The sequence below is a fragment of the Spinacia oleracea genome, chromosome 5 (genome assembly GCF_020520425.1).
Source record: "Spinacia oleracea cultivar Varoflay chromosome 5, BTI_SOV_V1, whole genome shotgun sequence".
Classification (NCBI taxonomy): Eukaryota; Viridiplantae; Streptophyta; class Magnoliopsida; order Caryophyllales; family Amaranthaceae; genus Spinacia; species Spinacia oleracea.
In genome coordinates, this window is record NC_079491.1 from 21150433 (window position 1) to 21167151 (window position 16719).

Here is a 16719-nt window from a genome sequence, read left to right on the forward strand (position 1 = left end):
GTTTTCAACAATAATGGGTTGAAGAAAGTGAGAGAGTTTGCTCCTATCGTTCTATAGGAGTTCGTTAACCATGGCGGCGTGTTGTTTAAAATCTATGTCGCTGGGGAAAATGTGATGAGGGGTAAACCGCTATCTCAGATAGCGATTATCCCACATAAACCGCTATCTCAGATAGCGGTTAACCCACATAAACCGCTATATGAGATAGCGGTTTTGCGCTGCTTATTTTTAAAAAAAAAGACCGGTTCACTACGCTGACGTGGATGATATGGTGGGAATTAACATAAAAAGTAACGTATTTTGGAAATTAATGTATCTTTGTGCAATATTGACGGAAATCGCTCTATTTCCAGAGCTCACCAACTCAATTGCTAAAACCAAAACAAAATACTACAAGTTGATGTTTTAAATTCCATGATGGTCCCACCACAAAATTTCCACCTCATGCCATTATCCTTGGAAGTTTGCCAATTTCCAGTCCATTAATATGTTAAAAAAAGCAAGTACAAAACCTCACCCAATTAAACTTTTCTTTTTGATTACTACTTTTCTGCTGTTTTTGGTAGGCAGAACCAACCAATCAAAATCTTCTCCCACCTTATTTTTTCATTTTCTCACATTAATATTTTAATTAACTTTTTTTTATGGGTCACTGAAAATAAACACATTTTTATAGCAATCCTTTTCCTTTGCACTTGGTGTGCCTTCAAAGCTGGTGGGTCCCACCAATCCCACTTGTTGGTCTTCAGCTTATGTCACCTTTTCCTTCGGCTCTTATCAAAGACGAGTCCTACTCAAAATTAAAAATAAATTAAAAACTTCGACTGTTCTTCATCTTCCTCCTCTGATCTTCTCTGAATTTCTCCAAAAAACAAGGACACTTTCAATTTCTGTGTATATTTTTATTCAGTAGTCGATTTTTTTTTGTACAGGTGAAGAAAGTATACTGCGAAAACAGGTTCATCGTTCTTAGTTTTGTTGTTGTATTGCTCAGCAGCGTGGGTTTTGTAATTTGTGAGGAGAAGGGTTTGATTGAATCAAGTTTTTGGTATCTGGGTATTGTTCATTTTTGAGAAAGAGTCAAAGGAGCTCTTGGATTGAAGGAGTGGTATGTAGTTTTTTCTTATTTTCCCGGTATTTTTTAGTGTTCGTCTTATATTTTTTTCAATAGAGTTGAAAAATTAGTGTAATTGACCCATTTGCTGGGGAATTGTTGATGCATGGTCAAAGACAATGGAGGTGTTTATGGCCAGATTTCTATTTGTTTAGCAATAATTACTGCAACTTTTGGGAAATAATATGAAGAATCTCTTGAAGAAGCTGAACATTGTGCCAAATCAAGGTGAAGCCATAGAAGGGTCTAATAATAATAACAATAACAATAATAATAATTCACCGAAAACGAATAAATTGAATGCTGGACTATCTCCTCGTTCACAGGCACAGCAAAGTAAACCCTTTACCACTTTGGCTGGATGGTTTCATACAGTAACTAATAGAAAGAGTGCTAGTCTTCCATCTTCGTCTAATGATAGGACACAAGATTATATAATGGAACAACATCACTTGGAATCTTCCAGTAGTGGTGGTTTTAGTGTTGCTTCTGATGTTGTTGCGAGGCGTGACTCGGAGTCTAGTAATGTAAAGGATCCTGATGTTGAGGAAGAGTATCAAATACAGTTAGCTATGGAAATGAGTGCTAGGGAAGATCCTGAAGCTGTTCAGATTGAAGCTGTCAAGCAAATTAGTTTAGGCTCTTTTACACCGGAGAATACTCCTGCAGAAGTCGTTGCATACAGATATTGGGTAAGCTTCCAGGCTTCTGTCTTCCATACATTACAGTATGTTGAATTAGGACTCATTGAATTCCTACTGAGTGTTTCTATGGAGGAGTTTCTTAAACAGAAAGGAGTAACATGAAGTTGGGATTTCGCCAGAATTTGGCTTGAATGTTCATCCTGGTTTTCAAAATTTGTATTGAAAATTTACTTGCTCCTGTTTTTATAAGTGTGTAGCTTTAATAAGGAAACATTAAGTGAGGTCTTATGTTAATCCATGATGAAATGTGGCAAATTGCTGACTGGTTTTGATGTATTTGTAATTTTGCTTCTTGCATGAAATTTATTAATCTCTACATGCTCTACACTCGATGAAATATGGCAACATTTTTGCTTATGGTGGATTTTGTTCTTCTCCTTACATATTTGTCTTGGAACAATTTCCTTGGTGCTCACTGTTTGAGTTCTTATTGGATTTATGCTGAACTATAAGATTTCTTGCCAAGCAGCGTCTTAGTTTTAAAAAGCGCGCTTTTTTTGCGCTTAAAGCTCGGAAGCTCAGAAGCTCACACCAAAATGCTTCTACAGAGTTATTTCACGGAATAACACTCGTATATATTGAGCTGAAGCCCAGCGACATACAAGAAGCGCGCGCTTCCTAGCGCTTCGGTGCTTCTGCGCTTCCTAGCGCTTTTGCGCTTCTTGTAGTCTAGGCACTTCAGACCCTTTTTTTTATAAAAAATAAATCCACGTGACTCTAATCTTCTTTTTTTAAAGTATCACGTGATTTCTTTTTCAAAAAATGAATATTTGGGAAGTTTTTGAAAATCCTAGTGCAATTTTCTCAATTCGCCGGATTTCTCTAGCCTTCTCGCCAGATTTCTCCCGTCGGATTCTGAATTTTTCTTCCATCGTTTTGATTTCTCTATTTTTTTTTTCATCTTTTCTTTCCATATTTTCTCCATATGTTCTGAACTTTTAAAACTAAGAGCAGCGTCCATTTTCGTTTGAATTGAAAGTCAGTGCTATTGGCCAATGTTTTAGCTTTGAATTACAATGGACTGTTTTATCTACTAATTGTCTTCTACTCATACTTGGTGTCATATTAGGTTAGTCGATTGTCATCACAAGTGAAAGGTACAGTCAGTACAACATTAAGAGGACCTAGAGTAATGTAAAGAACAAGTAATGCAATAACAAGTGTGGCAAATCACGCTAAAAGTTACTTTAACCCAAATTTGGAGACTCTATTATTGAAAAGTACCAACGAAGCAAGAAACACGTACCTTTGGCACACAGATTCCATCTAAATGATTTTCTCCTGAAAATTCATTTATTTCTTCCGCAGCCCTCAACTCTAGGAATAGCCATGCAAACAGGTTACCATAGCTTATCCCTCCCAAAATTCACCAATGTCTATAGATGCTTCATTAAAGGCTGTTGAAATGATCCAAATATTCCACTAAAAGAAAAGCCAACCCACATTGCAAAACCAGGAATCCCTGACTCCTTACGAACAAGACAGATTATTGGGTTTGCAGTTCCGCAAATCATCAATAGTGCCTAGTCTAACTAAAAACCCCAACTTTCTTCTTGTCAAGATTGTTCCTAAAACTGTTATTTCATCCTTCAAGATAAGAGTAATATACTCCCCCCCACCCGAAGGAAAATAAAACTGCTTCAACCAAGCCTCTTAGAGATTCTAACCATCATTAATCCCATGGGAGACCTGGATAGGTGAGGGGGTTAGTTCCAGGTTCCACACTTAGCATGCTACATTAGGATGATGAGAAGAAAGTTCTGATTAATCCAATTAAAAGATTTTCTTAAATTAATTTGAGAAATCACTTTGAACATTATCAAATCCAACCTCATCATTGAATTGGAAAAGGATGGTGTAATATGCGTATTATCTTACCTCACTTTCAAGGTATCATTGTATCAATACCTCGAAGCAACTTTTAGTTTCACCCTTTTTCAAGAAGATGATTAAAAGTGTCAACCACTACAACATATAAGAGCAACCCCAACGGTTGTAGCTAGTGACTTGCTTGCAATTTTTAAAAGTCCAAGCTACTAGGTTGACCATTGGAGTGGAATGACAAATTAGCTTGGCCAAGAAAATTAGCTTACAAGCTAATTTGCTTGACAAAAAAGTAGTTAATGGTTGACTGACAAGTAGGACACAATTAAATAACAAGCCAATGGTATAAACTAGCGAGCAATAAGAATAACTTGTAATCTTATGTGGCATTGCAAGCTAATTTGGAAATTAGTTTGCCAATGGAGATGCTCTAAGAATTAGGATCATCTTGTTGTAACTTCCTTGTGGCCCCAGACTACCATCTAGGTTAAATGTTATTGATGACCTTTTAATTGTTAAGGAAAAAGACAGGAAAACACCTTTGAATCTAGAGGTTCCATGTAATTTTAACCTTTTAATAATTCTTCATCTTATCCAATATACTCAAAATATTATCCTACTTTTACCTTCTTAAAAATCAAGCTTAAAACTAATAGGCTTGCCATGAACACTATTTAAGTAATGTTATTTGCCATTGTTCACCAAAAAAAAGACCTCCTCATTAGCCCGCAAGAGCTACATCAAATATTTAGTTTTCTCCTATATACTCCATAATAATTATATTAAATGAACGGATAATGTCTAGGCAATTAGAAAAAAATATTGTTAAAATACAACACCCATCAAAAGACTAATCTGTCAAAAACCTCCCACCTTTGCAAAATGCACTTTCGTAGGAACGTGAGTAATGTATAAGAACTTATCTTAACTTGTATAAACTGTAAGAACTTGTTGTAGTTGTGAATTCAACTTGGGTAGCCTTCCTGACAGTTGACCATGAACTTTACTTGTTGGCTTTGAACTTATATGAACTTACTTTTCATGAAATGAGTGAACCTACGAAGAGGAGAAAAATCCTTACTATAGAATTTGCTTTATTTTTGTGAAATTAATTTGTCTTCCTGTATTTCTTTCTAACCTGTCTCATATCTTAGATTTGCCCATGCCTGACAGAATTACAATGCTCTTAGCTATGACGACAAGATCTTGGATGGATTTTACGATTTTTATGGCGTGGTCACCGACTATGAAACATCAAGGATGCCTTCCCTTGTTGATCTACAAACAATTCCAGTATCTGAAGGTATTAGTTGGGAGGCAATTTTGGTCAACAGGGATGCTGATACCAATCTGCTCAAACTTGAACAGAGGGCGGTCAATTTTGCTGTCAAGGCAAGGTCAGAACCTCATATTGTAGGCGATGCTGCACTGGTGCGACAACTTGCTACTCTGGTGTCTGACTACATGGGTGGACCAGTTGGAGAACCAGGCACCATGTTAAGAGCATGGAAAAGCCTTAGTTATAGTTTGAAGTCAACTCTTAGGAGCATGGTGTTGCCTCTTGGTTCTTTAACAATCGGACTGGCTCGTCATCGTGCTTTACTATTCAAGGTACTTTCTTAAATTATATTTTCATTAATAAATTTGCCCCTAAATGCAAGTTTAGACATTTCTTGCAATATATTGTCCATTAAAAAACATCTTGCAATTTAAGCATCAACTGAGAACTTGCACTTGGAAATAGGTCCATTGTCACTGCAAACCTTGTATATCAACGCAACAAATGCCTAATCATGTATTCACATGATTATCTCCACAGCTGTTCAATGTTAATCTCCTTCATCCTGCCTTTGAAAGAGTTCTTTTTCTTTTTTGTGATATATATAAAAAAAAAACCATATGCAAAGTTGTGATTGCCCTATGTTTATTTGGGTTGCCGTCGAATGGGTACATTAAGGGCTAAAAGTTTCTTTATGCAAAGTCCAATATGTTGGAGCAAACATGATACCCTTTGGAAAAGGGATAAATTTCAAAGGGCGTGAATATTAAGGTGCTTTTGTACAAATATTCTGTTAGCAAGTCCACTAAAAGCGTAAGCCTGGATGCTTTGTTGCTCTTTTGTTACCTGTTGTTTGAAAACTTGTTAAAGTTATCCGTTGGTTTTCGTTAATGATTTCATGATCTTGTGGTTTCTGAATAAGACCTAGAGGCTATAAGAAAATAGTCTAAATTTGAAGTTTAACAATGTATGATTGTATGTTAAGTTCGATTCTGTTTTTTCTCCTCCATAAACTTAGCTGTCAAGAGAACCTCTGTTTAACAATCTTTTCGATTTTAGAAATTGTGATGTCTGTGCTGGGTTTTCTCGTGCTTCTCTCTTTGACATGTTTGTTCTTTTGGTTGTTTTCTCTATCTGTATGTGAAGGTTTTAGCCAACAGTGTGGATATCCCATGCCGTTTAGTGAAAGGAAAGTTATACACAGGCTTTGATGATGTTGCAGTGAACTTTGTAAAGATTGATGGTGGAAGGTAAGGGTATATGCGCTCAGCTGCGTGCTTTATTGGTTGTCTTTGATCCCCATAGTTCAACAAAAAAAGTAAATAAATCTCCATGGAGTTAAACTTTATTTATTTTTATTATCCCTTATAATTTTTTTTTATGTAATATATTTATATATATTTTCCTCTTATCTTACTTTCATTAATTCCACTTTCTTCCTCTTCCTTGTTTATTCTTTTAACTTAATGCTCCTTTCTGGTTTGATTGGTCACAATGACGATCTCCTATGACGATTCATGTTAGCCGACCCCAAATCATTTTGGGACTAAGGCTTTGTTGTTGTTGTTGCTGTTGGAGGTACCGTTGGGTTTTAATGCTTGTCAATTTGAAACTTTCACAGTTTGATGTAGAGAGTATATCAAAAGAAAATCATTGTCTGGTGTGGGAAATGCCTTTTGTGGTGTGTAACTAAGACTACGTCAGATTGGATAAGTATTGACAAAACTTATCTAATAAACTATTCACATGCCTACTTCTCTTTCTGTTTTGCTGTTTTTTAGTGGTAAGCGTACCTCAAAATATAAAAGGCTTTCTGTAAAATCACAGTTTGAAAATATTCCTAATCTCAGTCATTGGTCTTATTCTAGTAACATTTCCACTCATATTACTATCGTTTTTCAAACATGGCTTCTTAAGGTGTGCTATTTCAAAGTAGGATAATTTTGGAAGGGAGTAATATTTTCCACAACGAAAAGACTATTCAAAGTGCAATTGTTTAGGAAGCATATGGTTTCTATTCTAGGTAATATATCACGTAAATGATAGTAATCGTAGTTGAATAGCGTAATTATTTGAGGATGCTTGTATCTTGAGGGATCCAAACCTATATTCTTCAGTGAGGCAGTTGGTAGTTTTAGTCTTTTTATGATATAAATTGTGAAGTCCTGATCTATTTGGTGCAACTAATTCAATACAGAGTATTTTGGTTGGTTGTTTTTAGTTTTTGTCCTTTAGTTTTAGCAAATTTCTGATGGGTACCCTTGAAAGAGAAAGTCATTAGAAGAATGTGATCTTGAAAATCTGTATGGTTTCAAGTGGGTGTTGCCTTTTGAGTTCATTTTTATCACAAACTTCGGTAGAAACTGTGCTTTAAGGTCACAGTATTGGTTGTCTCATTTCTCAACCTGACACGCGACTCGAATGGCCCGACCCGAGATCAGATTAGACCAAAATGATCGCTGAAACTTGATTCAAAACCCAAAATAGCCCGAATAGAATCCGACCCGAAATTAACTTTACCCAAAATGACCCTAACTGCAAACAACCCAAATTTAATTGACCCAGAGTCATTTCGCCGAACTATATATGAAAGCTTGTTTTTGAATTTGGCTCAATTCTTAAATGAGTCATTCACAATTAAACCTCCAAAATGAACCAAGCTTGAACAAGTTTTAAGCTTGGTCGAAAACTTGAAAACCCGGTCTCAGGCTCGCAGAAGTTAGATCAGAGGACGGATGATAAATATAACTTTAAAAATCTTTTTCTTTTTTGATGTCAAGAGTCCCCGAGTCTATATTCAAATTTTGGATCCTTTGAAATCATGTCCCAAATCCTTAAATTTCCTGTCTCAGACATCACGACATGGATTGCGATACCTAATTTCTGACAGTCAGTACTTGAGTCCAAGACTCCAAACATTGTAGATCCTTACAATTTGTGGTTGTACATTTCCTATGCTAGACTGCTTGCTAACAACTGGTGCAAATTAAATCAAGTTGTATCCTGAAATGGCAAAAAAAAATGTTTGAAGTCTGCTTTGTTAAAATAAAAATTTGAGAAACAGAGCTAAGAAGCTTTTTACAATACTATTATACTTCTAGAAGTTGATGCTCTGTAACCCTGCTACTTAAAAGTTCATAAAATCTCCAGTAGTTTTGGTAATTGAGTATTTGATGCTGAAAGATGTTATGAAAGATCTAGAAGACGGTTGTATACAGCCTTACGGGATTGTCCTTTTTATGTCTGTAGGAGAATTATAGGCGTACAGTTTTTTTGAAGGTGCATTCTACGTGTCAGTAGCTTCAAGTGGTTATAAATGATACTTGAAGAAGTTGATGGATGTTGGTCTTGGTTTCCTATCTTCCCATTATTATATTTTTCCTTTGAAATGCACATTAAGGGTGTGGTTCTATCTTTCTATTCGGGGCTGTTTTTATGTTCTCCTTTAGACAAACTTCGGTCTTGCATAGTTAAGATTCAGAAATAATGTTTCTTCCTGCCAATTTCCATTGTATCTTTACATGTAATTAAGCTTTATGTATCATGATGAACAAATAGTGACTAGAAGACCTCAATCATTGGGATTATTCAAGTGGTCAACTCAAATATGTACATATTATCTCCTAAAGTTGCTAGTAATCGAACCATTATTTTCTTTCAGGGAGTTCATTGTCGATTTAATGGCAGATCCAGGAACACTGATTCCATCTGATGTGGCAGTGACCCATTTTGACTATGCGGATTCTCTTTCTTCTGCTAGTCCTTTGTCTCGGGATATTGAGTTAAATATAGGCACCGGTAGCAGTGAGGCAGTGATTGCATATGATGAACCATCAGATTCTGGGGCACTAGAGGAGAAGATCTGCCTCGACCAGCAACGTGTTGGGGTAGATGATCCGAGTGACAGACCTGCTGCTAACCTTGTGAGGCCAGAATTGGGAGATGACGAAATGCATCCATCAACAGGGTTCAGCAAAAATCCCAGCGAAGTAAAACAATTACCAACAGAGGTGGTTCCATCTAGAATTCAATATCCTTTTATGCATGCAAGATCCCCTTCCTGGACAGAAGGAGTTAGTTCACCAGCTGTGCGGAAAATGAAGGTGAAGGATGTTTCACAATACATGATTGATGCTGCCAAAGAAAATCCTCAATTAGCTCAGAAACTCCATGATGTGTTGCTTGAAAGTGGTGTTGTCGCTCCTGCAAACTTGTTTTCTGAAATATATGCAGATCATTCAGATGTATCAATTACTTTCACTAAGCCTCAAGGTGAAGGGAGGCAAGAAAACAAATTAAAGCAGGAATCCAGAAAGCCTAACATTCCAGATTATTCTGTTCAACCAAAATTCTTGCCTCCATTGCCTCCCCACGGAGGGCCATCCAGGGAAACTCCAAGCCCGCAGTTGGAAAATTTAAAGCCTGTACTAGGAGGCTCTGGGACTGACAATGTAGTAGATGTTGGCGAAGGTAGTACAAATCCTCTTGTAATGCAGCCCGATGTGACTCCCTTAAGATATGGGAAAAATGTTCCCGTTTCAGCAGCAGCTGCCGCAGCTGCTGCTGTTATTGCCTCGTCCATGGTAGTTGCTGTGGCTAAATCAAGCCCTGATCCGAAATTTGAATTCCCTGCTGCAGCTGCTGCAACTGCTACTGCTGCAGCTGTGGTAGCAACAACTGCTGCTGTTGGTAAGCAGTATGAACAGATGGAGGCTTCTCCTCACTCACAAGGTGGAGATGCTTGCTTCCTTAGTGAAATGGTTTGCTCAAGGAGTCGGGAAAGAGATGATGCTGGTCAGGATCCTCGTGGTAGTGGCAAGGAGCGAGACACTTCCCAAGAAAATTCAGAGGAAAGAACATCTGATAGGTCAGCTGGTGGTGATAGTGCAAGCAGTGCAAGATCTGACATGACACTAGATGATGTGTCAGATTGTGAGATTTTGTGGGAGGAAATCACCGTGGGTGAGCGTATTGGACTTGGTACTGGACGTTGCACCTTATTTTGTTTGTTTGTTTTTTTTGTCTTTTCAGAATTCTGTATTTCATCTATATTTTGGTAATTTAATTTATTAGTCGCCTTTTGCGCTGTTAGGATCATACGGAGAAGTATACCGTGGAGATTGGCGTGGCACTGTAAGTATTATCTGATGACTTGACATGCTATTGCATCTACATTTGTGGATTTAGGCAGTCACATTACAATATAACATACTTTGTCTCTAGAACTTCATTCTTTTAATTGTTTAAAGTTAAGGTTGACAACATTGTAATGGACAATTTTCTACTCTAGGCTTATAAATAAATCTGTATGGGAAGGGGCATTATGTTGATAAATATTTTATCATTTAAACATGTGATCTCTAGGCAAAAATGGGGTGATCCGGTGTCTTCAAACTACAAATTGGATATGGCAATTACAGAAAAGTGGTACCTTTAGTAGTTAAAGTACAGGGGGTTAATTTTTATGGGATAGAGTGCTTTACCTTACTTTTTGTCAGAGAGAAAAGGGTATGTCATGCATCACATTAACTAAGCTTTTCTAAACAACTCTAGCCTTTCTTCTTTTCTGTTTGAGTGTTGTGGCAGAGAATTAGAAGAAATCTCTTTTGTTTGGATAGAAAGGGTGTGGTTTTGGTGTAATAGCATCTACTAGTGTTGTAATGTCCTTCTGATAAAGAAAGTTGCAATGTCTTGGAAGGAAGATTGATGCATATTACTTGATTTCTTGCTGTGGCCTTTTGCCAGTCCCTTAAGTTTTGTTATGTTGTCTCCCTGTTTTCTACTTTTCACTGAATGGTGTATTTGGAACTTGTATTATTCCATAATTATGTATGCAATCTTGAGATTTTTTTGCATAATCTACATTTTACAGGAAGTAGCTGTTAAGAGGTTCTTAGACCAAGATATTTTTGGGGAGTCGCTTGAAGAGTTTAAAAGTGAGGTAGGTGTCTTCTCCGCTTACTTATTCAATGCACTTAGCAGATCATGCCCTGTTTTTAATAATGACATAGTTCGTCTTGTTCCTGCCAAAATATTTCAACTTTTCAGTTTGGTTACGTACAAGTATTAACTTTATTTTAGATTTTAGTATTATGTTACTTACTCCTATGTCATTATTGCAGCTTTTCCCATGTCCTTATTTGTTTGTCACTTGTCACATATAGTCTACATGAATAAAAATTGGTTTGATTGTTAAGAAAGTGCGATACAGTGTCAGAAGATCTAAGATCCAGATGTTAGACTAGAAAATTTATAACTACGATTAGATTGATCATTTTATTCTGCTTCACTTGTATCGAAACAACACGACTGTGTTGTAGACACAGAAATGGGTCAGATCTGGGAAGATGAAATTGGGCTTGGTAAGCCTGGTGACTGAACTTACCCTTCATTTCTTCATTCTGGTTCTGTTTTCTTTCCTCCACAGCTCCACCTTTATCTTTATTTTCATTTTCGATTTGCCGGCATGTCCACCTTTATCTTTTTAGAGAGAGCGCACCTGCTGGGATTTGTGACATGATGGAAATCTTGAATTCGGATGGTCAAAAGGCTAAGATGAGGGATAGCTGTTATTTTCTTTTACTGGTTAAACGGCTATAAATGGGTTAACAGTCAAAGAGATGGGACAACTGACCTCTTCATTTCACAAAAATAACCCTGACTGTTGATTTTCTTGGTTCTAATTTTTTCCAGTGTTCCCCAAATGCTATAAAATATTTCATTTCCTCAATTGAATCTAACATATTGAAATCAATTTCGTCTTCCTTAGGGAACCTATGGAATTTTTTATTTTTCTGCTGACCCTATATATAGAGTAGAAGTTGAATTGTTATTGAATTTAACCCGTGCTGAATATTTTACTACCCTAGCAAATGTTGGTCGATGATTTGGAACTTCAGCTTTGAAGCTATTTGGCAAAGTTAGCAGAAGCTTAACTTTTAGCTTTTGAGTAGCTATTTAGTTGTCGGAACAGAAGGCAACTGTCAACTAGTAGCTAGTAAAGGTTAACCGGTAAAAGTAGCTATTGAGAGTGTAGTGTTCGACAAAAACAACGGTTGGAATCATAAATACATAAAAGCCATGTGTTGTTTAAAACTTAACTACAATTTCATCAAACGTTACTCGCTACCTTTGCAACACTAATATATTTAACGTTTGAGAAATGCTAAAATGCTAATATATTAAACGTTTGAGAAACATTACCCGAACGCTACCTCTACCACTAATTGCTAATTAAACCACTATCTTGTCAAACACTAACTGCTACCTAAAAGCTACTTCTGAACAAGGCCTTCATATCCAAATTCTTATTTACACGTTCTTTAAAAGTGAGAATTTTGCTTCATTTGATATTTGTATTGTTTTATACTTTTATTCATACGATGATTTTCTGGAGCTGTTAAGGGTAATATTGCATGTACATCTGAAAAAAGGGTTTTTACATTATCAGTGGATAATATACACCTTCTGATGACTAGGTTCATATCATGAAAAGACTAAGACATCCAAATGTTGTTCTGTTCATGGGAGCTATTACTCGCCCACCGTATCTATCGATTGTTACAGAGTTTCTTCATAGGTAACTTCTTTTTTTACTGTGATTTTGTAATTTCAGGGCGGAGTTCTAATGCATAAGAAAATTGTTACCTAATTTTCTCAACTCAACATAAACCGCATTTTGATATGTACCTACAGGCTTGGGGTTCTCGATCGTTTCACTTCGATATAGTTGGTGATTTGGTACTCCCATAAAGGCGCACTGCGCACAAAACTCTTAGTTTTGAAATTTTATTCAATTGCATTCCAAGGTGAAGAGTTTTAATACTTAGAGTTTGGATAAAAATCTTACTTAGTTGTATCCTGATTTAAAACCTGCATTATCATCTTCAACATCTTCGTGATGAATAACATTTTTGTTCTGGTTACAATTATTTCCCCTTGTACTTCAACATTTGTAGTGGGATAGGCATAGTATTGAGCGTCAGGATGGAGTCATGGAGATGGGGAAATGTTTGATGTAATGGAGAGAAAAATGTGAAAAGAAAAATTTAAACCATTGATGTTTGCTTCAAAGAATAACACTTTATTTTGGGAGGATGGAGTAACTTATAAACAAACTAGTTCTATATTTAGTGACGTAGTAGACTACTTTGGTATAAAATATTTCCTCCTTGCAGGGGTAGTTTGTACAGATTACTTCACCGGCCTCACAATCAATTAGACGAAAGGAGGCGTATAAGGATGGCTTTTGATGCTGTAAGTGTCTTCTCTTCCTCCGATATCCTTACAGTTAATCAGCCAGTTTAAGTGACACTCAATGACAATATAATAGTTCCATTACAGGCGAGGGGTATGAATTATCTCCACAATAGTTCACCCGTAATCGTCCATCGCGATTTGAAATCCCCGAATCTTCTTGTTGATAAGAATTGGGTTGTAAAGGTTAGGTCGTCCTCTTTTTTGTTTTATTCTCTAATTGGGTTCTTAAGATTAGGTTTTCTATCATGTTTAATGTGTCAGCATCTTTTTTGTTAGGTCTGTGATTTTGGCCTATCTCGTATTAAACACAGCACATTTCTTTCTTCACGCTCAACTGCTGGAACAGTAAGTTTCGATTTGGTTATTTTTCATAAAGCTGACAATTTAATCCAACTTACAAATAATTGACTTTCTGCATACTTCACTGATATTGTGTAGTTGGATGCTTTTGCTTTTGTAATATGAATATTGATCTACTTTCAGTTAGATGAACTTTCCAAAAACAAGTGTTCTTGATAAAGGATCGAATCTTGGTTGACCTTATGTGTGTAAAAATAAAAAGAAAGGGATGTGGAGCTTAATTGCCTTGCTAAGAAGATAATTTAACAACTGAACTTTTTTTTGAAGGTTCTTACTTACAAACTTCAAGCTCCCTGGACGCACGAAGAAAATTACATGTTCTTTGTAATATGTAAATAAACATCCTTAATAATTAGGTGAAGCATTGCTCATTTTTAATATGAAGCAAGTTCCAAATTCCAGCTTAGATCACATAAAGAAACTTGGTAGTAAAACTTGTCTGCCAGAATGTCTCATAGCCAAATGTTTATGTTTGAATGCCTTCTTTAGAAACTGATGTGTGTTTCTTGGGAAATATTTTTCACAAGTATGTTTATTGTTTGGATCGTCGTTATTTGCCACTTGCATTTTTTGGGTTTTATTTAAACTTTACTTGTAAAATTGGTAGCAAGGAGCTGAATGATATATTTGATGCAGGCTGAATGGATGGCTCCAGAAGTGCTTCGAAATGAACCTTCTGATGAAAAGTATGTCCCTTGTCTTAAGAATTAGTCGAAGAGCTTTAAAATACTGAACATATATATGCTTTGACAGCTTAACATATTGTTTTGAGATTTTCCACTCTTAAATAAAATGAGAAGGATGAATCGGATTTTAATGTGAATTTTTTTTCACTGATGTGCATCTATTTATTTTGCAAGAAAATATTTTTTAAATTTAGAAAAAATAATTTTCTGCTCAAAAAGTAGAATATGCCCGTTCAATTAATTAATTTTTTTTTAATCAAATGATTAGAACAAACAAACACACTTCATATGGAACTGGTTACACCTCTGATTCCAAACAAATTAAACGGAACAAGCAGCAATAGCTGCACATACCAAATGAACTAAACATCCTCAATCTAAGCCCCTTGGAAATATCAGTATTCTCTAACTCCCACCTTGTAGGAAGGGTTGAGATAGCAACATATCATATGGAGCTAGTACAATATTGGAAGGATGCTTAACAGAATCTCTACATCTACAAATAGATGATATCCCTAAACATACTCCCACAAGCATGTTATTTTTTGTCCTTTTGATATAGACAGCCTTCTTGGGAGTGTGGTACTAATTCTGGTAGTTGAGATGTTATTTAGTCCACCGTCTAATATCTTAATCCTTCAGGTGCGATGTATTTAGTTTCGGGGTCATACTTTGGGAGCTTTGCACTCTCCAGCAGCCATGGGGAGGAATGAATCCTATGCAGGTGGTTGGTGCCGTTGGCTTTCAGCATCGGCGTCTGGACATTCCAGACGATATTGATCCTGCAATTGCTGATATCATTCGTAAATGTTGGCAAACGTGAGTAATGCAATGCTTTTGTTAATATTCCATTCCTTTCCGTTAAAAAGTGTTTGCTACTTATTCTGGTTACCTTCATTCAAAATCGTCAGTTTACCATCTGAATTTGATTATAGTTGATAAGTTGACTAGTCCTCTGTCAATTTCTCAAGTGAATCAGGGTGTTGTATTATTTTTGATGAATTTACTAAGTTAATTCCTTTTTATTGAAAACCTATAACTAAATGAAGTATTTACTTTGTTTTTTTCATGTTTAGTGAAAACCTATAACTGCCTCAGTAGTCATTATAACTGTTTTATATATGAAAACAAGGGACTTTGAAATTAAGTGATGTTTTGTTTGCATTTGAAGCTTCTAGTCTGAAGAGTTGAATATGAAGCATGGTGGTAGTATCGATGTCATTGCTGATATATGGGAACTATGCTGGGCCCTGACTAGGAGAGTAGTACAGGAGGTACACTTGAGGAGTTTAGAGGTAGCACATTTTTTAGTTAGGAGAGAAGTTATCGAAGAGGGTTGATGCCCGTGTCTTGCAATTAGACTTGACGAAAGCTGACCCAACCCGTAAGCCTGACCCAAACACATCGAAGAGTTGGCATCTGAATACGATTTTGATACCCAAAATCCGAAACATGTATAAAACAGAAACTACGGATTGGATTTTACCAAAAAACGAACCCTAGTTTGATCTGAGCCCACAGTGAAACCACCCCATCAACCTGTTTTGTTGATATCTAAGAAAGCTTAAACTGTTATATTTTGAGAAATTTGAGTTCTGAAAACATAAGACAATCTACTTAGTATATTGTTAGTTTCTTTTGTGCTAAAAAAATACAGGGTTATTCTCCCAAAATGAAAAAGGTCTAGTCATGTTTGATCTCTCAGAATAAGATTGGAATGTGTTGTCTTTTTTGATTGAATAATCACTGAGAGGTTGAATGTGATTAGTAGAAGCTCTCAAATCAAAGAAAATAATTGAAAGGTCTAGCTGAAAATTTACTTGCTGTTGTCATTTTGTTATTGTCATATTTATTTTGCAAAATCTTATGTGTTGGTGAATTCAATATCTCAGAGATCCAAAATTGCGACCATCATTTTCTGAGATCATGGCTGCGTTGAAGCTATTGCAGAAGCCTGTAATAGGTCCACAAAGTCAAAGGCCGAGTTCATCAAGAAGTGGTGATATTGAGAAATAGTAACCATGGTTCTTACTGGTGGAATATATTGTAACGAATAGCATGGTTGCCTAAAGTTTGAGGCTAAGTTTCCTAGCAATGTAGGAAAAAATGAAAAATTGTACAAATGAGGGTGTATCGCAATCTTGAACTGTATATACCTCAAACTTTAGATGAATATGATTCTTTATACGCTGTCTTCTCCTATTCCTAGGGTGTCTTCTTGATTATTGTTCTTGTGATTTTATTCTTGCACCCCTCAAAGGTTGTCCAAGTGGATAAACAAGAAAAATTAGAGAAAAATGCAAGAGGAAAGGACAAAACGCAAAATATAGAGAGAGAAGGAGACGACAGTAGAGAAAGAAAGTGACAAAGTGAAGATGGTTAAATTGTTTACCATCTTAAAAATCGAAAAATTATTTTTACCATCTAAAAAACTAAAACTTATATTTTAGTTACCAACTAAAAAAATTTAAAACTTTTTTTTTACCATATGAA

General features: G+C 36.1%; 1 protein-coding gene across 9 annotated transcripts; it reads left to right on the top strand.

Moving 5' to 3' along the window:
* Positions 1-634: 634 nt before the first annotated feature.
* On the top strand, positions 635-16428 carry LOC110804249 (probable serine/threonine-protein kinase SIS8). 9 transcript variants are annotated; one of them, XM_022009808.2, is made up of 14 exons: positions 754-1108; positions 1231-1806; positions 4816-5253; positions 6068-6171; positions 8583-9901; positions 10014-10054; positions 10794-10862; positions 12400-12500; positions 13099-13177; positions 13265-13363; positions 13457-13525; positions 14177-14226; positions 14869-15045; positions 16119-16428. In XM_022009808.2, exons 2-14 carry the CDS (start codon positions 1300-1302, stop codon positions 16240-16242), a joined length of 3177 nt encoding a protein of 1058 aa, XP_021865500.2. In that variant the 5' UTR covers positions 754-1108; positions 1231-1299; the 3' UTR covers positions 16243-16428. The 9 variants fall into 9 exon arrangements, 4 of the variants coding, with proteins under 4 accessions (XP_056686142.1, XP_021865500.2, XP_021865501.1 ...); XM_022009809.2 differs by having other exon boundaries at positions 757-1342; positions 1441-1806; XM_056830164.1 differs by having other exon boundaries at positions 635-1806.
* Positions 16429-16719: the final 291 nt, after the last annotated feature.